At 43.0% G+C, this 27,453-nt stretch overlaps 1 protein-coding gene across 1 annotated transcript; it reads right to left on the minus strand.

Moving 5' to 3' along the window:
• Positions 1 to 169: 169 nt before the first annotated feature.
• On the minus strand, positions 170 to 26,950 carry NCBP3 (nuclear cap binding subunit 3). The gene is made up of 13 exons (XM_061143131.1): positions 26,744 to 26,950; positions 24,724 to 24,789; positions 22,724 to 22,829; positions 13,852 to 13,977; positions 11,642 to 11,770; positions 11,352 to 11,428; positions 10,499 to 10,607; positions 7,813 to 7,912; positions 7,380 to 7,483; positions 5,262 to 5,550; positions 3,727 to 3,881; positions 2,142 to 2,303; positions 170 to 1,313 (listed from the first exon to the last, which is right to left on the minus strand). The coding sequence occupies exons 1-13, from the start codon at positions 26,918 to 26,920 to the stop codon at positions 1,078 to 1,080; spliced, it is 1,836 nt and encodes a 611-aa protein (XP_060999114.1). The 5' UTR covers positions 26,921 to 26,950; the 3' UTR covers positions 170 to 1,077.
• Between the last annotated feature and the right edge of the window lie 503 nt (positions 26,951 to 27,453).

The following is a 27,453-nucleotide window of genomic DNA, read 5'->3' on the forward strand; positions in this document are numbered from 1 at the left end:
ACAGAAAGAATATATAGCAGTGCATCACTTCTGAAGTGATCATAGACAACAGGTTCCCATCTCAGGGGGTAGGTTTTCCTGATTTCAGTGGCCAAAAAGCAACTTAAACTCTATGTATAACAGACAGACTCTACAGTTAGGATCCTCTAAAAATAATGAGACGCCTCTCTTTGCCTTCTTCCAAAGTATATAATATATATTTAACAGCACATAAGAAGACACCACTTGAGCTTCCCTGGAGGCCAACAGGAAGTATTTTCACATATAAAAATTAAAAATTTAAACTTTCAAATCATCAATATTTTTTAAACATAATACAGACTTACAAATTGTTCAACATTAACCCATGACCCCACCCCTAGCACGAAAATCCACCCCAAATCCAGAAGTCACAGTTTTTTGTTCCTAAAAACCCCACAGCACTGAACTTCATCCTCACTTCAAGCTGATTGCTAACGAGGCTCCTGACAGAGATCCCCGGGGAGGAACGAAGGGCGGTCGGGGCTGCGGCTCTGATCTACCCGGGCGGCACAGCTGCACCTCTGAGGTCAGGTCCATGTGAGTCAGCCCCCACGCCAGAATCCTGGAAGGGTGAGCTGGCAGCTTCCCCAGTCTTTTCCTCTCGAAGGCTGTCCGATAAGCACCTGGGAATTGACTTTTCTTGGAAAAAGGGTGCTGGTAAAGCTGTCAGGGCCAAGGCAATAGTGAGAAGTTCAGTTCTCTGCTCTTTGGATGAACTGTGTAAAACTTTTCTCTTAAAAGACACAATGTTAAAAATATTAAGAAAAAAATGTCTACAAAATCCGGAGGGCTGCCTTTTCCTCAATGGGTAAAGCTTGTGGGGTGGTGGGAAAAGAATCGCGGGCCCAGAATTGTAACTCTGCAGCAAAAAGATTAGATGGATGCCCTTCAAAACAGGTCACGTTTCCTAAGATGTCTTGCTGAAGTAGCAAGAGTGGAGGGTGACTGCATGAGCAAGAGGGGAGGGGCGCCAACTCCCGAGGTGGGGTCCTACTGTGCGCCCCGCCCTACGCAAGACTGTCAGGTTTCAGGGCTGCCGCCTCGGCCCCCAGGGCATCAGGACTCAGCCTCTGAGCCAGAGCTGCTTTCCCGACTGACTTCGATCTGGAGAGATGGTAAGTTATCTAAGCGGCTCTTCTTTTGGCGAGACTGTTCTTTCTCCTTAATCAGAGCCCCCCATGCCCTCTGCAGCTCCGAGTCATCTTCCTCTGTGCCCGGCGCCCTGTGATCCCCTTTCTTCATGTTCTTTTCTTTGGTCTTGGGTGCAGATCCTAAGCGAGTCCATAAACTACCTGTGTGGGTGAGAAGGCATTTCAGCTCTGGCAGTCGATGCTGAGCAAGGGCACTGCAAGGCCTCACATGCAGGCAACAGTGGGGGTGGGGGGTTCTGGGGCATTCCCTGGGGGTTCAGGGAGCAGTGCTGGGCAGGTCCTCCAAGTTCCCTGCCGGCAGACTGAGGGAACTGGATCTGCCTAGAGATCCTCCCAGCTCCGGGACACGCCCCACCCCCCACCCCCACACCAGACACATCAGAATGAGCTGGGAGCCTGTGTTCCCTCTGCCCCTGTCTGCTGAGACAACCTCTGTGTACAACTGCTTTCTGCTGGGAGTGGGCCATTCCCAGGCCACCCCTGCCTACAGCATGCTGCAAATTCATGGACCTGCTATGCTGTCAACTTCTGAGATTCTGCCCACCCTCCGTCTACTTTCTAAAACAGTATTTGACAATAGACAAATACATAGCAGTTCATAGGATAGCCACATGATAAGGCAATTAAAAGTTTTATTTATAAAGGTTATAACTTATATGGAAAAATGACCATGATAAAATGCTGTATGAAAAAAGTACGATATGTATACGGGCAAAGGTTGGAATAGCAGGAAACTAAAAAGTATTTGTGTTAAACACAAAGAATCAGGGGTGAGTCTCTTTCCTGCTTTCTACGTTTTCCACACTGTTACCATTATCATCACGATGATGATTATCATGGAAGAGGGAAGACTCATTTATTTTTGTCCTGTGCTGCTTCTGTCCTTGTATTAACAAAGTATTTCCATGCCGCACCCATGGTCTCTACTCTTACCCTGTTCCCTCCCCAGCAGTTCCCGCTGTTACCAACCTGACTTCTTCTCTCGAGTATCAGAGTAGAGGCCTTTAACATCCTGCCTGGGAACACCCAGCCTACTATGTACATCAGAAAAGGGCTCTCTCCGAACAACTGGATTACTACTGAAAGCCTTTTCTGGAGAATATGGTCTTTTTCCTAATCGCTGGCGTATATCTAGAAAAAGAAAAAAGCACTTCTGTGACCATGTGAGTATACTTGTCATCTGTACTGCCAACCTGAGATCTCTATAGGACCTGATGCCAAATCTCCCCAAGTGAGGACATGGGGCCCAGCACAACCAAGCTTCTAAGCCTTCCCTCTATATAGCCCAAGAAAATTCAAGTGAGAACCCACAGGGGCTGGCAGCAGGGGGAAACCTTGGCTGACTGCTCTAGAAAGGAATTTCTGAGGCAGAATTGTCTTTTTTTCTTTAAATAGTAGAATCAAGAGCAAATAATTAACAAACAGTGCAGCTAATGAGAAATACTGTAAGCTCCCTGAGGGCAGAAGCCCCACTCTTTGAACATATAAGAAGCTAGTCAATAAAGACTGTCACACTGAACAGTAACGGTAATGAGACTGACAAAAAGCAAAGGATCAAGGGAAGCTGTCCCAACTCAAGTCTGCTTTTCCTCCAACCCCTCCGGAATCTGCCAATCCTCTGGAGCTTTCTCACAATAATGGGAACAACACAAACATTCATGAAAAAGTCCCTGTGCTAGGCATTCTCCCACCTCGCTCTGCTGAGAACAGCGCCCCCATCTTCCAGCCCCTCAGGCCTGAGCCCCATGCCTTCTTTCCCTTTCCTCCCAGTGCTGAGTCTTCCTCCTTTACAAGGCTGGACATTTTCATCAGTTCCTCCACTGTCCCTGATCTAGTTCAGGACCTTGTTACTTACTTAACTCTATGGCACCCTACACTGCCACCAAGTTTTATCTAAGAGAGATATAAGATCAGGTTACTTCCCACCTCAAAGAACTAGGTTTGCTGACTGAGATCCTGTTTCCTCTCCGAGGCCTCATTCCACTGCCATGTGCTCTGAGACGCCTCCCACAACAGGTGTTCCCCCAAAAGACCCACTCCCCTCTTTGCTCCCACAGCCTACTGCTCATAGTGCCTACCAGACCACTCACTCCATTCAGCTTCAGGCAGAATTACCTGAGCATGTGCCCTTATGCTGCTCCATCTGAGTCTATGATGAGCGGGCATCCCCTGTGAAGACTTATGACACCCCCAGTGCCGAGCCCTGGCACACAGCGGGTATGGCCTACTGTGTGCATGTCTGCACATATAAACTAACCAGCTCAGATTCTTAACCATTTATACAATAATTCGACCTAATTTCTATTACCCTTATGTATACCAATGACATACAGAGTAAAATCACTGTTGGGACAAAAATATCAAAAGCTGGTATTGCAAAAATCTGATTAAATTTCATGCCCTCAAGTTCCAGTGCCTAACCCAAAATTTATAAGTGATGAATCAGGACAATTAATCTGGTCCCCAAATGGCAGTGTTTTATTCAAGAACCTCCCCCGTCTGCATCTGCTTTCTGGAACTCGGGACAGAGCCCAGAAACACAAGTGAACAATACCTGTTTTAGTGCTGCTGCCAGCTGGCCGTGGACGCGTGTGCTGACGTTTTTCATCTAACAAATGTCTGACGTCTGCAAATTTCTCGGCTGGTAATTTGTTACCAATTCGGTTTTTTATATTGCTTGTGGATAAAGTATCTGCCCTCATGGAGTTCCTTAAAAAAAGAGAGGCGGGGGTACAGTTAAGCAACTTGAACTGTGGGACAACACTCACACAACAATCTCACACACTTTGGGAAAAAACAATTTAAGAAACCCAATCTAATACGGCCAACATTCACTTAACAACACCATACACCAGTAGTTATTTGCTCACAAAAGTCACAACCGGCTTGCTAAAGAGGCCATTTGGGGTGAGCAGCTCCCCGAGTCTTCCGGGGTGGTTTCCACACTCAGTATCTGACAGCGATTGCAGAGCACATAACCGTGCCTGCCCTTCTCCTGGGACACAGGCCTAAGTAGAGGCCTGCGAAGGATTGAAGGCCTCTGCTTCTCCCGGCTGTGAACTGGTTGTAGTCAAGATATAAGACAGCCTACAATCCCTTTCTTTAAAGGGAAGACCTCTCCCACCATGTCAGGGCAAGGGCATTATTCTGGCAGCATCTGCCATTGGAAAGTTCTCTAAAAACTAAGGATGTGAACAAAGCCATACAAATGAACCAGCTTACAAGTTTCTTCTCCTCTTTTCCCAAACACACCATCAGGAGCTCTTTTAAGAAAGCACCCCAGCCTCCAGCCCTCTGAGACATGCCTATGCTCTCTGCCCTTAGCAATCTGCTCAGCCCCACCAGTCACCAAAGAATGCATATTAAAACAGCTGTACTTCTTTGTCCACAAATACCAAAAATCACAGTGATAATACCTAAGGTTGGTGACTATCTAGGTAACAGGTGGTAATGTGAGTGGGTAAAATCTTATAGGAAGAAGTTTAGCCATACCACATTTTAAAGCATGTGCGTTGTTTTGCACAATAGCTGGAATGTACCTAGTTAGTGCAACAGTAACAAAACAGAAGACTAGGGAATTCTCTGGTGGTCCAGTGGTTAAGACTCTATGCTTTCACTGCTGAGGGCCCAGGTTCAATCCCTGGTCAGGGAACTAGTATCGTTCAAGCCGCAGGGTGTTGAAAAAAGGGCAAATGTCTACACTATATTAAATGGAAAAAGCATATTTCAAAACAGTATAAACAATGTAACTTAATTTTTGTACAAATATATCTATAATTTCCCCATATGTTATATATACACATAAAGCTGACAAGAAAGTTATTCACCCAACTGCTAACAGTCACTCTCTTAGGGGAGGATGAGATTACAGGTGACTTCACCTTCTGTATCATTCATAGTTTTTATAACAAGGATCACTTCTTGTTCATTAAGAGGAAAAACCAGATGCTTTTATTCAAATTTTATAAAGGGCTGAAATTAGAACCGATAAAAGTGATTATAAAATTAAGAGGTACTAAGAAGAAGTTAGTAATTGGATTTCAATCAAATTAAAAGCTAGCAGTGATAAAAAGAAAAGAATATTTTTACCTGATATTTTTCAACTGAGATTCCACCTCATCAGCATACATGGTCATTTTCATGCTCTTCTTTGGTGAAGGAGTGGAAATCATCTTCAGCTCTAGATCATAGTCCATTTCATCAGAGTCTGAGCTGCTGGCACTGGACCGCCTGGACACGCTCTGCTCCCGGGTCTGCCTGCGGGCCGGGGGCTCTTCGTGGCACTCCACCACCACTCTGTCCTCAGCATCCATGTCCTGGTCCTCCTCCTCCTCTTCCTCCTCCTCTTCAATAGGCTCCTCAGGAACGTTCACCAGTCCTAAGGAATTTAACCAAAAATCACTATTAGTAAAAGCACCAATACTAACACCTGATTTTCTGTTCTACAACAGTGACCTTTTTAGAAGATGAGATTCCCATCCTAAGAGTTTACTGGAGCACTGTCTCTAACAGTGCTGATCTGGTTACCATTCTGACCCCTACAATACATAAACACCTAGGTAAAGGATGGCCTAGCAGCCTGATGCAATTTTATAAAGTTATCTAAAATACAGACCCTCATCATTATTCACAGATTCTAGATTTATGAATCTGCCAATTTTATTTGTAATTCCACAACCAACACCCATGGCACTTTTGTGGTCATTTGTGGACATGCACAGGAGCAGCAAAAAATTGAGACACCAGCCATGCAAGTTCCCAGTTGCAGGGAAACAAGCTTGTGTCCTGCCTTTATGTTGCAGCTCTCAAACATTGTAAACAACTGTGCTTTTTGCAGTCCATGAGTACTACTTTTTAACACCACTGTGATTTTAATTGATGATTTCCCTGTTACAAACAGCCTCTGAGCATAATTCCAAAGCTGTCTAGTGTTTCTAAACACAAGAAGGTTGCGATGTGCCTTATGGAGAAAATACATGTGTGAGACAAGCTTTGTTCGGGCGTGAGTTCCAGGGCTGCTGCCCTTGAGTTCAACATTAATAAATCAACATGTATTAAATAAGGTGTCCTTAATCAGAAACATATATCAAATTAAGGTTCTATATTGATCAGTTGACAAAAAGTGTGATTAAGGGTCTCTGAATGGTTTTCAATGATCACGGTGACTTTACAGAAACATAACTGCCATGAATAATGAAATGTACCTTTAAAGGTCATGGAAAAATGCTTATACATGGAATAAGCACAATATAAAATATATGTCCACAACAGTTACATTTATTGTGAAAAGAAACAAATAAGAAAAATGTAAAATGAAATCAGTTCTTATCTTTTTGCTTTTTAATTTCTTTGATATGAATACTAAGATTACATGATAAAAATATCTTAAAGTAAGTGAAATTGGAAAAGCTTAACTGTCTAACAGAAAAGTATGTGCATTAAGATGTAGATTTCAAATATCCAATTTTGGACATTCACATTAAATTAAAATGTATAGATTTCACCTCTCTCTGTCCCTACTACAAAGATAAAAGTGTATGCCTGTTATTCTGTGTTTGTACGCTGACTTGGCTGGTTCTACAAAGCATGTAGATTTTCACAGATCGGTTTCAACATAAAAACAAATCTCTATAAAATATAATGAAAACAACTCTTTAAGAATAAGCACCAAAAGAAAGAAAGGGGGGAAGAAAGGGAGATTTGAAGGGTGGGAGGGGGAGACAGAAGAACAGAAAAAGAAGAAAAGAAAAAAGACAGATGGAAAAAACAAAATGAAACCCACATTGCATCCCACCTCACTGCGGCATTCACGTGCACAAGCCAATAAGCAGAAAGTACTAGACACAGCAGCTTATTTTCATCATCAGACAAAAGAAGAATAAAATCAACTCATATGACAAAATAATTAAAATTTTTTTTCATGCAGCTTTTGTTATTAATAGGAAAATTGGATTCCTTAGGAAAAGTTTTAATTTTTCCTACATTTTGCCTTTACTGTTAGAATAGCTTTTATAAAATCATTTGACCTCTTTGTATGGGCAATTTCAAATTAATTGTGACTTGACTTACTTTCCTATATGTTGGCAGAGGGTGAGGGCAAGGAAGAGAGGATGATAAAGTTTGGAACCTTAAAGGACTGTATTAAGGATAAAAATGTCATTTCGGGAGCCAAACATGTGTCTACCCAAGAGCTGAGCAGGCAACTACCGGAATGTCGGTGTTTATAGGACGTCAGGCCAACGTCGTCCCCAATCAGGGCTCTCTTCTTAATAACATCCCGCTGAATGCGACGGGAATGGTATCTCCGCTTCCTGCAACATCGCCAAAATAAGCACAGAATCAAAAACCAAGAGGAAGGGCCTCGACGTCCACTAGTTAATGTCAACTACACCCTGATGCGACGTTAGGTGCTGACACAGAGACATGTCGCATGAAACCGAAACTCAGCATTCTCACACCATTTACCACAGTTAAAAGCCTTGAGCTCTTTCTTCTTGTCTTCCTTCATATCCATCCACACATGGTGTTGACAGTCCACTGCAGAATACCCGCTGAAGAATACCAACTAATGTAGCTCCCTGAAGGATTATGAAAAGCTTAAGTACTATATAAACTATTGTATTTAAGGTTTTGGACTCACCAAGAGTTACTAAGAATTCCTTTCATGCCTCCGTAATTTGGATTCCCATATTTCATGTAATACTGACTTCTCCTTGCTGCTCCAAGTTCCTTTTTGTCATCTAAAAATTAATTACAACAGTTACCAAGGACTCCCTGTGAGTGTGAAGGCAATGTTGAGTGGGTTTGAAAAAACAAAAAGAATGTTTTTCATAGCTGGGATCAGATCAGCACACTCTGCCTACAGAAGAGAAAGATGCACCATGACCACTCTGAGTCCTCCTAAAGCAGTGCAGTGTCGAGAGGGTGGAGCAAAACTCAGAGACAATGAGGTTAAGCTGCTGTCGGGGAGCTACTTCAAAGAGAAAATACCAGCAACAATAACAACAACCACCACACAATTCCAAAGAAGCGTAAGAGAGTGTAGGTTATCACCAGTGTTTAGGAATCAAAAAGGCTTTTAGAAGAGGTGGTACTTTCACTGCCCCATGAAAGATTATATTAATTTCTGAATGACACACGCTGTAACACAGAATCAGGGTCCAAGAAACGGTTATACACAGGTCCATGTATTTGGTAAACCATGCACTCAAATAAGCAAAAGGAGAAAAGACCCCCCATTTATCAAGGTAAAATGCCAGTTAACAGGAAGAAAAGGTGGTCAATGAACACACATATTTTCACAATATAAAGGCCTCTTGACAACTCCCTGGGCACTCACTCACTACAAAAGATGAATACCAATCAGAATGTACCCAGCTCTAGAGGTAAACCCAGTGGCATAAACCAGAATGTGCACCCCACAAAAAACATGCCCACCAGCTTCTTGGAGAAATAGCTGACTGCAGATATGGGGCTAGGAAAGTACAAGTTCAGACTGGCAAACCAAGATGGTCCCTGGTGCCATAATAGCAAGAAAGTACCCAAAGAATCATGCAGGCATGTCAAAAGAACACAGTGTGAAGAGGCTCTACTGATCAGATCCAAAATAACTTGTGAATCAAAATAATGACAGAACAGATGATAGCCCATTGAATAAAACTCCACGAATCTAAACTAATATAAATAAGTAAATGCATTTTTAAAAAAACAGGTAAATACATCAATAAATGGGTAAAAAAGGGAAAGCTCTTCCTTACAGTTAAGTGCCAACTAGTAAATCAGAGAATTAAAAAGTCATCAATGGATCTAAAGCTACTGTATGGCAAACTGATGAGGAACAGGCTATTTACATAGCCTCAAAGCATCTCTCCACAAAACTGCAAACTATAAATGGAAAAAGAATAACTTTACAGTGAGAAACCTGATGACTGTTACCTTAGCCAGGAGATAATGGCTGACATCCCCGGAAGGGGACAATAAGTACAGTGTGCCTCCCGATTATGACACTGAAAATGACACAACTTCTGTGGTATGAACGCACAGCTCGAACTTAATTAGGAGGAGACAGCAAACAAACCCAAACCAAGAGGCGGCTTACAAAATAACGAGCCTGTTCTCTTTAACAATGTCTCAGTCAAGGAAAACAAAGCAGAGGAGCAGTTCCACGTTCAGGGATACTGAGGGAACACGGCAGACTTAAACGCCCGGTCCTGCAGTGGATCCTAGTTTAGCAGGGAAGTGGTATAAAGAATAACCCAAATTTACTTGACAATCATCATCGTCACTGTCGTCATCATCATCAAAGACTGCCAACATGCTGCACTCAATGTGTGCCAGGCAGTTTTAATATACACAGCGGGGGTACTGGTAAAATCTGAACACAGACTGTGAATTGGATAATAGAATGGCACTAATGTTAAATTTCCTGATTTTGATGACTGTGTGTAAAACAAAGTCCTTGTTCTTCAGAAATACTTACTAAAGTATTCAGGGGTGAAGGGTTGTCATTTCCAATTAACTCTCAATTGACTCAAAACCACTCCCCCCACATTATTAATGCATATCAAAATCACTGTGCATAAAAGGCCTTATAAATTATTAATAGGCTTTTAATTTAATTCTTCTGAGAATTAGAGCTGAATGGTACTATTAGCAACGTCTAGGAAGACACTGCCATGATACATGAAATTTTTAAAAATTTTCATAGTTCAAAAGATAAATTAGCTGAAAAGCATATGGGGCAAACCAGCTTTAACAGAAAATAACTTACGTTAGCCAGATATCACAAAAGTATACAAATAGCTATTATCCACTTTCAGTGTCTGAAATTCCAATTCAGGCAGCAAGTCATCGATTTTGTTAAGTGCAGAATATTACAGTTTGAAGGATCTTTGAGATTACCTGGTCTAAGTTCCAATTCAAAAGAGAAGGCATCACTTAATAAAAATCACTTCAATTAAAAATAAAAGTCAGGGGTTTCCCTGGTAGCTCAGTGGTAAAGAATCCGCCTGCCAACGCAGAAGATACGGTTTCGATTCCTGATACAGGAAGATCCCACATGCCAAGGAACAGCTGGGCCCCTGCACCACAACTACTGAGCTTGTGCTCTAGAGCCCAGAAGCGACAACCACCAAGCCCACACACAACTACTAATGAAGCCTGGGTGCGCTGGAGCCCACGCTTCGCAACATGAGAAGCCACCGCAATGAGGAGCCCCCACTGGCCAAAACTAGAGAAAAGCCCAAGCAGCAAGGAAGAGCCAGCACAACCAAAAAAAAACAAATAAAAAAAAAGGTTTTTTTTAATCAATACCAATTATCATTTACCTTTTGTAGCAAATCTCATGAATAACCTATTTCCTTTAGCAAGTTTGTTAGCTGGACGAAGATCGTTTCTTAGCAGAGACTCTTCTTCTACCTGCGACAACGTGTCCAACTTAAGAAAAAAAGAGCATTTTCGATATAAAAATTAAAGCCTTTCTTCATGTTCATTCAGTAGCAAAGATACCATGGATTAAGAAAGCAATCTACTTTTAATAAAACCCATAAGCATCAGAGCACCAGTTCCTCTGCAGAATGTCTGAGTCAGAGGTCTTCCCTGACCACCTTGTCTAAAAGAATCATCTCCATCATTCTCTATCCGCTTACCCTTCTTTACTTTTCTTCATAGCACTCATCACTTCCTGACATTACATTACATATCTGCGTATCTGTGTATTGTCTGTCTTCCCCACTAGAATGTAGGCTCCAACAGGGCAAGGACTTTGTTTTGCTTGACGCTATATCCCCAGCACCTAGAATTTGGTATATAGTAGGCACTTAATAAATAATTTAAAAATGAATACACTTCAATATTTCCAACAACAGTACATAGGCCATTAGGAAATACACCATTACTTGCTATTCCTTAATTTTACTGATTAGATAGCACTGCAAAGTCTTTCTCAATAAAACCATTTCCTTTCATACAGAAGTGTGAGTACTAAGATCTCAAGACGAATCGTTCATTACACCCACAAGAACATAAAAGGCCAAGAGCCTGGGCCCCCCTCAGGAGGTGCAATGGTGGAAGTCAGCAGAACACAACGTCCTATTATCCTAAGCCTTTAAGGCTCAGGTATCAAGGATGCAGGCAGCTGTTTACAATGAAAGCTCACAGACGCCTCTGCCCTCTACTGACCTCTACATCACTTGAGTTCTCATCTTCAACTTCTCCTTCTTCAGCCTCATCGTCATCAGAACTGTCTTCCTGCTTGTCTAAAATGCAATGTGAGGGACAAGATGAATCTTCACTCCATCTCACATACGTTAAAAGTCTAATATTGTCTCCTCCTCTTTATTAATGATCCAAAGTATCACAGCTTGTTTCGGAAATAACTGGCAATGAGATACTACATAACACTATACAGAAATTCAAATTGTAAAGATTAGGACCTTCAGTCCCAAAGTCTTTCCTCTGTAGTCAGTTACCTTTTTTACTTTTCTCGGATGACTTGTCCTCATTGGCATCCTTGCTTCTTATCTTATCCAGGGCTGGCAGAGAACTCATATTGATAAGGGCTCTCGTAGCCGTCATTTCATCCAACCAAACCACATTACCTAAAATAAGATGTAAAATAACACATCACATCCAAGCGATTAAGTTTCTTGAGAGCAGAAACTATATTATATTCATTGCTACAGTATCATTCAGCTACAGACTGGCATCAATAAATGTACAAACCAACCAATGAAAGGAAGTATAGAACCTGGTAGTAAAAACTTCTTTAATAAGATTAGCCTAGAGAAGTATTCCAAACTGGGTCCCACAAAATAATGGTCAAGTACTCCATAAAAAAAAGCTCTATATATTAAAAATGCCTGACATACAGTGAGTGTTATACATAAGTGCTAGCAGTTTCTGATGATGATGATGAAAATGTCAAATAAATGTCCTTTATCCTTTATTCTTCTGCCCCTCACATGGAAGCCCTCTGCTCTTCCTTGTCATCCAGACATGCTAAATGATGTTCCCCTACTGTAAAATGTGGGTGATGAGGGCACCCATGGCATATATAGAATGGAGGCATCACAGCCACTTGGCTTTGCAGCAACCAATTTATTCTGTTCCTTTAAGAGAACTTAGCAAGAAAAAAGTTTTGAGAAGATCGACTTTAAAGCAGCATTTCTCAAACTCAAGTTACCCCTGTATCTCTGTTTGGAAAATGTAGGTCTAAAGATTCTCATTTTTTGTTAATAATATGCCACATTGTTGTTGCTGTTATTTAGTCACTAAGCCATATGTGAATCTTTTGTGACCCCGTGGACTGTCGGCTGCCAGGCTCCTCTGTCCATGGGATTTCCCAGGCAAGAATACTGGAGTGGGTTGCCATTTCCTTCCCCAGGGGATCTTCCTGATTCAAGGGATCAAACCTGGGTCCCTTGCACTGGCAGGTAGATTCTTTACCACTGAGTCCCCAGGGAAGCCCAATATGCTACATGGTCTTGAGCAAATAATTTCCCTCCTCTGTTTCTCAGTTTCTGATGTACTACAAGAGGGAGTGAGCTGGATGATGCTAAGGGTCCCTCTAACATCACTTAGATAGATAGTTTTAATTAGTTAAATCAGGTGTTAGCAAATCCAGACCATCACCCATTATTCATTCATTCATCCATCATCCGTCCATTTATCTACTTATATTTGTACTTTATTTATTTAGTTATAAGTAACATACAATAAACTACACAGCTACCACCTGTTTTTGCAAACAAAGTTTCACAGAAAACAGCCAGGCTCATTCAGTTATATGGTCTATGTCTGTTTTCATGCTACAGTGGCAGAGCTGGGTAGATTCCACAGAGAACATGTATGGTCTACAAAGCTTACAATACTTTTTATCCAGTCTTTTATATTTAAAAAAAAAAAAAAAAAAGTTTGCCAACCCCTGATCTGGATGGTTTAAGTTAAGCAAACAGAAAAAAGGAGAAAAATCTTTTAACTCAGTCATGTTTCTTCTTTTGGTGATTTAACATCTAAAGAAAGCAGCCAGAAAAACTGGGAAAACCAGGTCAGCATGCTGGCAGAAAGTGAAGCCAGACTAGAAGTGAGTCAGGACCAGAAGCCAGCAGAGTGGGTACCGAATGTCAGGCTAGACTGAGAGTAGGGACACAAGTCAGAATTCACAGCTGGCTCACAAGCGGAACAGCCCCAGATGAGGACCAGCAGATGACGCTCGAGAGAACAGACCAGAGCAAGCAGAGCTGAGAGGTCTGGCACAGCTCAGAGGATTCTGGTCTGGTTCCAGGTCAGAGACAGCACTCTGAAAAGCGGCTGCAATGACAAAGTTGAAAGCCCTGGAAAGGCAGCCCCAAGGCTATGTAGTTGGACTCACGCCTTTGCTGGGAAACTGTGGGTGTGAGGAGAGGTCTCAACTGCGTACCTGGATTCAGACGCCAGCAACCAATCTCCCAGGGGCCTGACCACCACCTCTGAGCTGACTCGGAACACTTACGGAAAATGATATGGCAGGCTGGCTAATGTACAAGGACTCTGGTTCTCATCAGTGGGAAATTTTTCTCTCCTGGGCTGAAGGCAGAGGTTAAACACAGTCTGGCCACAATCATTCACCATTTGAGATGGCAAGAATTCTTTTAAAATCATATATGAAAGCATATTCAACAGAAGACTTGGGGGTACTTACAGGAGGTATCATCCAACCACTCGATGTGAGCCGGAGGATATTCTTTAAAATAGGAAAAGACATCCTGGGTGCTCATCTCATCTACTCCACAAATGTAGATTGTCTCCAGTCTCACTTTGGGGATTGCTAGGAAAACAGGACACAGAAAAGATGAGAGAATTTTCCCACCTGCTGCTGCACATCCCACCAGTACCCCTTTATGACAGTTCAGATAATATGTATTTTAAAGAGAAATACACTGGGACTTCCCCAGCAGTCCAGTGGTTAGGACTCTGTGCTTCTACTGCAGGGGGTACAGGTCCCATGCCTGGCCAGGAACTAAGATCCCACATGTCGCATTGCAAAAAAATAAAAAAGAGTATGCTGAAAGAGATGACAATTATTTCAAGAGAAAATAAGACTTGACAGCAAGGCAAACTTTAAGTTTTTATCACACAACAAGAGCATTAAACAAATGACTTAATTCAGAATGGGCTTATTAGGCTGAAAAAGATTAAACAAGTGGTGCTCATAATATACACGATACCTTCTCCTCAAAATGACCTGTAGCAATTAAAGGAATATCGAATGCAATAGGATTATACACTGAACTTGATAAACTGATTCTAACATTTTTTAAAGGTACGTCAGAGAAATGTGTATTAGTCCAGACAATTCTGAAAAGAAGAGACACTGCCCTTGGATGTAAAGTTTGAAACTGGAGTAAAGAAATCCTACAAATCAGTAAGAAAATGACAGTCCCACATAGAAATGGGCAAAGGACAGGAGCAGGCAATTCACACAAAAAGAAAGAGCAAAGGCCAATAAACATGTCAAGAGATGGCTGGCCTTACTACTAATCAGGAAAATCCACCTTAAGGCAAGATTATCAGTTTCCACTGACCAGATGTTTAACTGAAGCCTTTTAGTATGTTAGTGGCAAAATGAGCCACTGCCTCTGCTGGTGGGAGTGTGAACTGGCACAGCCACTCTGAAGGGCAACTCAGAGTACCTATTACAAACGTGATTAACAGGCTTAGGGATTCTCTTCAGTATCCGTCCTAACGCACGGGTTCACAGAGCGGCTCACACAGATGTTCGCTGCAGGACTATTCTAATAACCCAGTAGCTATCAAAGTAGTAAACTATGGCCTATCCATATCAAATGAACCATGGTTTACCCACATGATAGTCAGAGAACAGTAAGCAAGCAGTTGAAAACAGAGAGATAATTTATCACATACCATGGAAAGATTCTAAGACACATTACTCAGTGAAAAAAAAGATTCAGAAAAATACACACATTAAAAAAACATAAATATCATCATATATTTTCTAAAGGTACATATTTATTTACACAAATATCTAGAAAAAAAAGTCTGGAATAATTCAGTCCACACTGATAATAGCTCTTACCTCTGGGAAGGAAGAAAGGCTGAAGGCTGTGGTCAAAAGGAATCCCAGCATTACCAGAACTGTGTGTTAATTTTTTTAGTAAACACTTGAAGCACATTAATCTTTTTAATTGTGAAATATGCAAATACATCAACAAAGAAAAGATATTTTTAAAAGTATCTTAGATCCACCACCTAGCTTTATGCTCAAATTCCTAAAATGATGTGAGGCAAATAAAACATTATATATAATACCAGGACCTGTGTAAGCTCTCTGTATCCCTTCTCTCCCCAGCTATTCCAAAGCAGTTCTGTCAAGAATTCAACATCCACAACTACTAAGGATGCTTCTATATATCATATATTTTATTTAAAACAAACCCGAAATACACGTGAACACTTCCAGATAAAAATTCCTTTTTTTTTTTTTGTCATTTTGAAGAGTAAAAGATAGGTTTAATGGGAGCCCATTCGATGTGACCAGAATAAATCAGGTAAGTATCTTTCTGCCAACTCAGAATCATGAAGACAGAGATATCAAGATTTATGAATCCTAGCACTAGTCCTTATTAGTGCCCAGCATCAACAAAGAGCAGAAGGACTTCTCTGGTGGTCCAGGAGCTAAGACTCCACGCTCCCAACGCAGGGGGCAAGACTGATCCCCGGTCAGGGAATTAGATCCCACATGCCTCAATAAGAGTTCGCATGGTGCAACTAAGACCTGGAAGAGTTAAAACAAATAAATACATAAATATTTTTTAAAAAATTAAAAAAACATGAGCAGATATGGAAAACAGTGTGGAGATTTCTTAAAAAACTGGAAATAGAACTGCCATATGACCCAGCAATCCCACTTCTGGGCATACACACTGAGGAAACCAGATCTGAAAGAGACACGTGCACCCCAATGTTCATCGCAGCACTGTTTATAATAGCCAAGACATGGAAGCAACCTAGATGCCCATCAGCAGATGAATGGATAAGGAAGCTGTGGTACATATACACCATGGAATATTACTCAGCCGTTAAAAAGAATTCATTTGAACCAGTCCTAATGAGATGGATGAAGCTGGAGCCCCTTATACAGAGTGAAGTAAGCCAGAAAGATAAAGAACATTACAGCATACTAACACATATATATGGAATTTAGAAAGATGGTAACGATAACCCTATATGCAAAACAGAAAAAGAGACAGAGAAATACAGAACAGACTTTTGAACTCTGTGGGAGAATGTGAGGGTGGGATGTTTCAAAAGAACAACATGTATACTATCTATGGTGAAACAGATCACCAGCCCAGGTGGGATGCATGAGACAAGTGCTCCGGCCTGGTGCACTAGGAAGACCCAGAGGAATCGGGTGGAGAGGGAGGTGGGAGCGGGGATCGGGATGGGGAATACGTGTAAATCCATGGCTGATTCATATCAATGTATGACAAAACCCACTGAAATGTTGTGAAGTGATTGGCCTCCAACTAATAAAAAAAAAAAAGAAAAAAAAAAAAAAAAAATGAGCAGAGACCCAAATGAGATGGAAGCCACACTGGCCATGTAGAGTGACTCTAACATGCAGGGTGGGAAACTAAAGGGGTAGCCCAGGGAACTTTCTCAGTTCTTCAAACTAAGTGCCATGATTTCAGAAGAAAAAAATCCTATGAGAAGTAAAGAGCTGGTTCTGAAGAAGGTAATAAACAACAAGGAGAGTTCATGGTGAAGGCAGAGGAAGTGGACTAAGGAGCAGAAGAAAGAAATCTTGGAGATGCTGATATGAAGAAGGATTTAATCATATGTGAGACAAGCTCAAGATACGATGGAAGCCTGCCAAAGCAAAATGTCAACACTTCGTCACCTTGCTGACAATGTCACTGCTTAAAATAAAACAAAGCAACAAAGGTGGCACCTAGATTTAGGCCTGGCTGATGGGCGAGGACTAACTGCTGAGGTGGCAGTAAACAGATGAGCTGGGGTGAGAACCAGGTACTCACCAAGTGCTGACTACAAGCGAGGGGGAAGGGGGTCATCTTCCCTTCCAACAGGGAAGGTCCCAACTACCGACAGCGAGCAGCACACGAGGGGCTCGGGGGCTCAGACGGTCAAGAATCTGCCTGCAGTGCAGGCGACCTGGATTCGACCCCTGGGTTGGGAAGATCCCCTGGAGGAGGGGATGTGGCAACCCACCCAGTATTCTTGCCTGGGGAATTCCCACGGACAAAGAGCCTGGCAGGCTACAGTCCATGGGGTCACAAAGAGTCAGACACGACTGAGCAACTAAGCACAGCACACAAAACTCAAGTTTTTAGGAAAGCAGATTTCTGAAAATCCAAAGAAGTAGTAGTCAGTCCAAGCCTAAGATCAGAATGATCAAAAAACCTGTAAGACACTAAATACAGTAACTCAGAGTATGAGAGGTGATCCCAAGAAAAGAGAAAGCAGCAAAGTTTAGCTGAGCATGACTTGCCAAAGAACACATACAGGAGATGGATAAAGGGCAAATTAAAAAATATAAGATAATAGATGTAAGAATCTGAAAAACTGTGTCAGGCTCTAAGACAACACAGAAAGTGCCAATGACAGACTGCCAAGTGAACAGAAAGAAAGCAGCATGACTACAAAGGGGAAAACAAAAATAAAATCCATACTCAAAAGATTAGAGGGACTGTGGGCAACTTTTCTTCTTACTTCATTCTCCAAATGTTCTTTGGTGGACATGAACTGTCTAACATCTAAAGAAGAAAAGGTTATAGTCCAGAGCCAACAGGCTCAACAAAAATGCTGATGGTTGGTTTTATTTCCACGTGTTTGGAGCAACAATGCTTTGGGAAGATGACGCAGGAAAAAGGGCAGGACTGTTGATCAATTTTGCTACTAATGGACAGGAGCAGCTCTCATTAAGTAAGAACCAAAACCCAAGACAGGTGACAAGGGCTTTAGAAATAGTTTTGTTTTGTTTTAAATCTTTTGGCCTCGCTCTGTGGTGTATGGGATCTTAGTTCCCTGACGAGGGATCGAACCCATGCTCCCTGTATTGGCAACAGAGTCTTAATCACTGGACTGACAGGGAAATCCCCAAGGAATCATTTTAATAGATTCAAACCATCTAGTTTAGAGTTATACCCCACTGTACTGACACTAAAACACGAAGCAGTGATTTCACAATTGGGTAATAATCTGTAAGAGGTTGCAGGGAAGTAGCAAGGTACCTTAAATCCTTGAGGACTAATCCCATGCTGACTTTCATAAAAGAGAAAGAGAAATTCCCAAACAGATTAAAACAACTGTCATTCTCAGAAATTTTTAAAAAACAGCTTAGACAGAATCTCTGATCCCTTAAGAAACCAAGTCTTTCCCATAGGAAAGTCTTTCCCAAGCAGCAAGCCAGCTAACCTCTTCTCTTTCCTGACTGGATTAGCAGGCCAAGAAATTCAAAGAAGACCACAGACGGTATTCTACCTCAAGTTTATTAAGGCACATAATCTAGATCCCCATGACAATAAAATGAAAGATGGGCCAGAAAATAGAATAAGACTATCATTCATGGATCTGTGTGTCATGGCATGATATGGGATTATCCTGTTTGACATTCACCAACAACTGGAAGAACATGCAGAAGCCATACCAAAGGGAGGAGCGTAGCTAAAATGTTGAAGGGCAGAATTAAAATGAACATAACTCCACAGGCTGAAACGGAGTCTTGAAATCATGATGGAACTTAATCGGGATAAATAAAAAGGCAAGTTTTTTAAGGACACAATGAGAAAGACTCTTTTGACAGGTGCAGTTCCTGGGGGAAAGAAATGGTGCTCTGGTTGACTAGAAGATGACTACTATGAAGTGGCCAGGACAGAGACCATGGTCAGAGTCCTGCCAAGCACTCCACAAACCCAACCAAATGGAATCTGCACCTCATCTGGTGAAGGACAGCAAGAAACTGAGGAGGCTCTAAAGGAGGGAGACCAGAAAGTCTTGTCACGTGAGAGAGTCCAGGGAACAGGCTGCCCATTCCTTCACCTGAAGAGTTATTGTGTGAATGAGGAAATGACTTAATGTTGTTCTAAGAGTTATGTAGCAACTAACAGATAGAAATTACTAGAAAGCAATTTCTTTTCAACATGAAGATGTATCCAAAAACAAGACTGACCGCTTCATAAATAGCTCTCATGCCACCACTAGGAACTGTTCAGGCAGAGGCCAGAGACCGCTGGGAACTTTGCCTAAATGCCTGCAGCACTGGGTAGGATACGAGACCCAGATGACTCCTAAGGTCCTTTCCAACCACAAGGGCATTGACCTTGGAGATAAAAAGATCCAAGCTGCTTAACACCCAGTCACTCAAGAGGAGCAGGTCATTCAGTACAGACTGGTCTAGCACACCACATGCCTGAAACTAGCAGAGACGTCAGGAATACAGGCTTCAGTCAGACCAGACTTCTAAGTCAGCCTTGCTCCTTACTCCCTGAGGGACCTTGGGCAAGTTTCTCAACCTCTCAGCATCTTCCTTTCCCCACCAGTAAAATAGAAATGATAAAACTTTCCCTGCAACGGGGTTGCTGAAAGGGTACATTAACCACATAGCAGAGTGACTGGCACGTGGTGAGCACTTATAGAATGGTATATTTCATTACTGTTGATATTAATAAGAAGAAATAACCTGATACCTTACTGTGGCTGCAGGAATCAAGATGTTTATTCCAATGTCCCCATTCTCACAAGAGGCTGGGCCACTTAAATGGCTGTCTGGAAGATGGAGAACGCCAGATAACAGTAATAACTAACATTTACTATGTGTCAGGCACCACTCTAGGAATCCTAACATTTTGTTAGAACCTCCCAACAACCCTTTAAGAACTAAGTTAACCTGACTTTTCAGATGAAGATACTGAGGTTCTTAGAGACTAAATAACTTGCCTAAATTCACATTAGAAGGTGACAAGTCAAGATTTGAACACAGACAGTCAGGCTTCAGAACCCACGCTCTTAAGGTACAGTTAACCCTGACTATACAACAGAATCACCAGGGGAGATAGAAAAAATAGTAACTTTGAGATTTATCCAAACCTACCCCCCACTCTAATTTAAATTGATCTGGGAAAGGCAGCAGGGTTCTCTGAAGTTCAAGAACACAGTCTGAAGCCATGCTGCCTTCTGGGCCAAAAACAGGTTGTAACGAGCCACTGATAGACCAGGGAGATCTACGGTCTTTTATGAGTATCTTCAGAATCATGAGATCAATATTGTTTTTCAAAAAGCATTTTTTTTTTAATTAAAATTTAACCCCAAAAGAAGAGATCCTATTCAGGAGGGCATCATATTCCCATTTTATCAACAAAGAGAATGAGACCTAAAAAGGTTCACCAACTTGTCCAAGTTCACTAAGGAGATGAGACTGAATCCCAGGAGGGCTCCAGGCTCAGAAGAGCCGCAGCACAGGTGGGAAGAGAGACTGACATGGGTTATTAGGGATGCTGCAGAGGGAATGACATCTGAACCAGACACAGTGTGGGACAAGGAAGGACAAATCAGCAGGGTGACAGGCATGAAAGAGATCAGAGGCAAGAGGTCACATGCAGTGCACCCAGGACTAGAAGTAAACAGGCGTGGTGAAACCACAGTGCTTTCAAGGTGGAGCTGTGGGAGAGGCCTCAGACGTCTGTGTGGGTCCAGTGTGCAGGCACATGAACGACCAGCTGCACAGCTTGCCCTGGCCTTCACAGGGCTTTTCCTGAAACAGACAACCACTCGAGCAGATGCCTGGAAACCTAGCCTGCGATGCAAGCAAGGTCATGTTTCCAAATTGAACACGATGCAGAATAAAAACAGTGAAGTGGGGGTATTCTTTCTATCCCCTTCTGATGTCTATGTCAGAAGCTTTCTCTATCTCCTTTACACTTTAATAAAACTTTATTACACAAAAGCTCTGAGCAATCCAGCCCCTGGCCCCGGATCGAATTCTTCTCCTCCAGAGGCCAAGAACCCCGACGTCTTTGCGCGATTCAGCAACAACCTCTCATCTTGGGGGCTCGTCCGGGATTCTTCAGGACAAGATGGGCCTGATAATCTATGTGAGCCTACTTCTGCTGACTCCAAAAATCCTGAGTCTGCCATTTGATCCTCAAGACAATGCCTTTCTGTCCTGGGCTCACTCCTACGCTGCATTTCATAATCTGTCTAACTGCTGGGTCTGCAGAGCACTCCCCTCTTCATTAGTGGAAGGCTTCCCGTGGTGGACATCTCCATTTCAAGGAAAGGGCTTTCTCCAAGTCTGCAAACACCTTCAACAATTCCATGTGATGCCTCTTCTTAAACCGATGACATCTAATAACCCTAAGATGGACTGATGTAACTATGGACATAATGTGACTTTTCATTTTGATGACTATTTTGCCTTACATTTCTAACTGTATAATGGGGTTTTCTAACCGTCTAAAAGCTTTTAATTAAAAAAAAAAAAAAAAAAACCAGTGAAGTGGCATCCAGAGTCGAGCTACTCTGACCACTGGGAAGGACCAAGGAGGTCTGGGTTTCTGCTAGCACGTCATACATTGTAAGGCAACAGAGCAAGGCTTTAGAGTCAGATAAACCTGGGTTCTAATCCTGACTCCATTTTTTACTAGTTGTGTAAACCTGTGCATTTATTTAATTTCTTTGAGCCTGTTTCCTTCTTTGTAAAATAGGGATAAAAATATATTCCTCGTGGGGTTGTTGTGAGACATGTGTACAAAACAAATATGTAATGTGCTAATTAACACAGTACCTCGTAAGAGAGCAAGTTCCCAACAAATAGTAGCTATTCTTTCATTCATTCAACATGTTTTTATCAAATAGGCAAACCTACAGAAACTCAAACAGCAGAGCACAGACCTTTAACGTGCACTCAGAGGGCTGCCTATTAAGCCCTTCGCCAAGTCTCAAATTTGCAAATACAACAAAGGGAGATCATTTGCATTTATGGAATAATAAACATGGCTGTGAACTCACTAAAAGGGAAGCAATAATTTTCCCTTCTATTTATAAACTGTCTTAAAAAACTGGGGTAGATTATTATTTAAGAATTCAGGGTGAGTTTCAGGAAGCAAACTACTTAACCCTAACAAAACACAAAAATAAAGTAAAATCACAAACCTGTATCAACAGAAGTATTAACGGTATCCCTCACCAATCTGACTCCCTTAAGAGTCTCACTGCGATAAAGGCAAAGAAAAGTGAACAATAAAGCAGAAAATGAGTAACAGTCCCACAGAGCCACAGTTTTAATCGCCGATCTGCCACCAACTCCATGATGTTCTCCAGGGCTCCTTAGACAGACAGTCTCCTCAAAGTCCTGACACAGTCAAATGAATACACACACACACACACACACAACACTGAGACACAGCTAATGCAGCTCCTCATTAACAGGCCACCTCAGAAGTGGCGAATTCACAAGTTCCATGTGAGGTGAGGCCAGAAGCGCAAGGTCGTGGCAAGGAAACTGTGGAAAACTCCCCCCAAACACCCTGTACCTTTCTTCATCATGTCTCGGTCCAAGGCTACATTTCTTTGGGCAAGATTTACTTCTGATCGAAAATGGAAGCGCTTGGCTCGCTGTTCCTTCTTTTCAATCGCTTCCTAGAAGGTACAGAAAAAAAGCCAAAGAAGTGAAATGTGGAGGAGAGTTAAATCACAAACATCAAATGATACATCGGCGACAAGTAACTCAGAAGATATAAACAACATTGTGCCTTTCCTCATTTTTGCAAAGAACAGGATATTCGCAATGACTGGGAGAGTGGACACTAACAGTGTGCAATCTGTCATAATTTCTAGGATGACTCGGTGCCTATCAATGTATCTGTGCAGAAACTGAAGCACAAAAAAATTAAAATGTTTGCGAGGGGCACCTCAGCTAGTAAGGGGCAGATCTTCTCAGCGCTATTTCTAGCAGCCCCACCACCGCCCCCATTTCACATCGTCTGTGTGCATGGTAATCACACCTATCACGTTATGTCTGCCTGAGCAGTCCACTCCCTAAAGCTTTTTCTGTGCTTAAAAATAACACTGAAGTCAAGAAACTCTCTCCTCTATTCTAAACTTGTGTCGACAGAATTGCGTTTTCTTCTTGAAGTGACAAGCACTGATGCTTTCTGAAAAACCAAATAATCAGCTTCCTAATTTTGTTTTTTTTTTCCCAAGAGCTAAAATATACCCAGGTTCAACAGTGGGTTTCTGATAGCTCTTTGGAACCTTCACTAATTGTATATTGACTTTACCACACTAATTGAAGGTCTGACTATAGAAAGCTTATGGGGATTGGTAAGGCAGCAACACTTCTGTTATTTCCCAATAGTTATGTTAATTTTCTCCACTGAAGTCTTCCTTCTGGAAACAACTAGTTTATCTTCCTTTGGTAACAACCAAAGTACCAATTCTTGGCTACCACCCTTTCCCCCATGTATTTGTTTCAAATAATAATAAATTGTGTAGGCTTAAGAACAGGATTGCATACTGCTTTTTCAGTTTCAGTAAGAAAACAGCTTCACTTCATTCTATTTTCCCATCAAAAAAGATGATCAGTTCTTTCTTTCTGCCTTTAAACAATTTGAGATAGATTGAGACCCAGATAAAACACAAAAAAGTAAGCATGACATATTTATTTTTTTTTGACATATTTATTTTTATTTTTGCTTTCATACATCCAATATAGTAACACAGTGTTATTTATTCAGAGTTGTAATTGAACTCTTTAAATGGCACACATTAAAATCAGAAAGAATGTTTAAGCTGAATATCACCACCAATTAAAGCAACAAATAAGTACTGATTGTAAGGAAAATAATATGTCTGGTTCTGTGAAGAGTTGCAATGAAGCTGGTAATCTAGTAATAGCAATCACCAGATAAAAGGCAACACTCCCAGGCAGTGAAAACAGTTCAGTCCGCCTGGCCTTCAAAGTTTAGCCACATATTCATGAAAGTCTATTTTTCTAGGCCTCCATCAGTGAGGAATAAAGACATTTACTAAAGGCCTACTATGTGCCAGACACTTTTATGCTTTGCTTCATTTAAAGTGGAAACAGTTCACACATTTTTAAAAAAATGGATAGGGACACCCGCCTGCCAATGCAGGGGACCCAGGTTCTATCCCTGGTCGGGGAACTAAGACCCCCACATGCTGCAGGGCAACTAAGCCTGTGCTCAGCAATAAAAGTCCCACGTGCCACAACTAAGACACGACACAGCCAAATGTATATATATGTAAAAGGAACAAACAGAACTTTTTCTTGGACATGGTTAAGCACAAGTGTCTAGTGATTTTATCTTCTCATGGATTCAAGAACACACAAATGCTGCCTGAATGGTCTCAGGCATCACTGTGAAACACAAAATATAACCTTAAAAAGGCTTAATCCAACAACAACAAAAAAAGGTGATAATGAATAACTGCTGCTCTACAAGTCCTAGGGACTTGCTCATTAAGTTCAACTGCTTCTCAAAATGAATAAATGAATCATGGTGTATCTTACCTTGGAGGTGACATCAATTCCGGTGATGAAGCTGCCAGCCTTGTTTTCATATCTTCTGCTTGTGTCCTAACATGAAGGGGATGGGTGAGAAATGCTAACAGGCAACTGAGGACAAGCGCATGATAAACAACAGCCTGACAACCCATTCCTTCTGGATAGTCTTCTTTTCAGCAATCTGTTCCCCACTCTGACAACCCTTATTATGAGGAAGCCTGTCCCAAAGACTCCATGGTAGCAATCAACCACTCTACCATTCTAAATCAGAGCCTGTCCACAACCTAAAGTAATTCCATCTACTGAAGGTATCCGTGTAAATGAAAATCCAAAGGCGTTCGTGAGAAATATCCAAGATGAGGTACAGTCACTCATCTCCCCAGCCCAGACTGGACAAATTCATTGTGCCAGGCCACCAGATGGGGCACAAGTCTTCACTGAAATGCAGAAAGTCCAGGCTCACCTCGACCTTCTGAGGGAAATGCTGAACTGTGCAATGAAAACAGGATGAGATTTGGCAGCTGGGGGACTCAAATTACAGATCTAAGGTTCGCTGGTTAGAAGACACTGTACAAGTCCCCAGGCCTCTCTGGACCTAGGCTTCTTCTGTGGCATCTGCCTACCTTTCTGACCTCTTTTACTGCTTTCCCACTTGTGCTACAGAACTTTTTGTTTCTCCAAAAAAACAATCTTGTTCCCATCTCAGAGCCTCTGGGTTTACTAAATTGCCCCTGCTGGGAACAAACTCTTCCAGATCTGCACATGGCCGGCTCCTTTCTGTCACTTAGGGTCTAGCTGAAATGTCACTATCTCAGAGGACTTTTCTGGTGATCCTGTGCCATTCTGCTTCCTGCTCTCCACAGCTTCCCTCTCCACTCTTCCATCCCATTAACATGTTTTATTCTCTCCACAGCATTCACCACTATGGGAAATTACTAGTTAACTTGTGGCCCCCAACTGGAACATAAACTCCAGGACAGAGACTGATCTTGATCTTGATCAAGCAGCTAGGACTGTGCCTGCCACAAAGTGTGGGGATGCAACAGTACACGTCCAACGGAATGAATGAAGGGATGACAACATCTACTTCACAACTTCCGTGATATTTAAATGATAACATGTAAACCACTATGTTAACTGCTGTTGCCAGAGTCATTATAATTTACAATCTGTACTGTTCCTACATTTTTTAAAAAACCTTCTTCCAAAATTTCAGTTTAAAAGCAACACTTGCAGACACGTGGTTAAAAAGTTGACCAGGTCAGATGAGAAATTAAGTACCGATACACGAGAAGAGCCACGCAGGCCTGAGACCAGCCCTAAGAACCAGACATCAGACCACCAAACTACAAGCAAAACACCTCTCGTCATTCCTATTGTGACAGAAAAGAGGGACCAAGGACCACTGCTGGCTCGCTGATGTTCTGGTTCCACGAAGGGTGAAATGCTGGAGGCACAGTGTAGCAGTGGAAGCGCGCGGGGATGAGATGACCCTCGAGTCACAACAGAAACACCGAGTTTCTGCAGCTGACAAGCCCAGCCCTCCCGAGGGAAACTGCGGGTGCTCTGTTTAACAAACACCAGCTAAAGTGGAGCAGGATGCCCGCGCCCCTCTCCCCGACAGTTCCTTCTGGGCCGCTCCAGGTTGTGTCCCCGCCCGGGGAGGGGGGGGGGGCTCCCTCTTTATCTCAAACTGCACCCCCCAGACAAGCCCTACCCCTCCTCACTCGCCCTCTTGCACAGAGCGGCTCGGAGGAGCAGCGGAGGGGATGTCCTCAACTACCCCCCCCCCCAATCTCTCCGACCCCTCCTCCTCCAGCCCCCTTAACACCCATTTCCGGGCGCCCGGGCGTCCTTTCTCTCGCTCCCCCGTCTCTGCTCCCGTCTGGCGCCCCCGCCCCCCAGGCGCTCGCCCCGGTGCCCCCTTACCCAGACTTCCCCCCGGCCCCGGCCGCCTCCCCTTCCGGCCCGCTCGGGCGCGGGACACTAGCTCTGCGACCTCCTCGCCCCCGCCCCCCGCCCGTACCGGGATCAGTTCCTTCAGCGAGCGCCGAACAGGCACGACCTCCAGTTCGCCCTCCTCCACCTCCATGGGCTCCGGTTCGCCTCGGTCCAAACCCGCTTCAGGCGACGGGAGCCCCAAGGCCGGCCCCGCCGGGGCCTCCGCCTTCACCGACACTCGCAGGCCCCGTACGGCCGCCATCGCCGCCCGCCGGCCGCACCACTGAGAGCCCGCCCGGCACACTGAGGGCTAGAGTGCCGCTGCTACTGGCCACGGAGCAGCCGCCGCTACCTAGAGCGTCGCCTTCTGCGGCCAGAAAGCCTTCTTGGGCGCCGGCGTCCCCTGGTGGCGGGAGGGACGCGGGGCCGGTTGGAGCTGTATCTGGTGAAGAGGAGGCGGGGCCGACTGGGAAACCTGGGCAGGGCCTGATGGAGGGGACAGTGCCTGGGCGGACTGGGCAGTGCAGTCTGGGCTTAGACTATAGCTACACCGTCTCTTCATGAAGGTGAAAGAGGAGAGTGAAAAAGCTAGCTTAAAACTCAGCATTCAAAAAACTAAGATGGTGGCATCCAGTTCCATCATTTCATGCAAATAGATGGGGAAAAACTGGAAACAGTGACAGATTTTATTTTCTTGGGCTCCAAAATCACTGCGGACTGTGACTGCAGCCACGAAATTAAGACGCTTGCTCCTTGGAAGAAGATCTATGACAAATCTAGTTCAGTTAAGTCGCT

Source organism: Dama dama, chromosome 5, assembly GCF_033118175.1.
Source record: "Dama dama isolate Ldn47 chromosome 5, ASM3311817v1, whole genome shotgun sequence".
Lineage (NCBI taxonomy): Eukaryota > Metazoa > Chordata > Mammalia > Artiodactyla > Cervidae > Dama > Dama dama.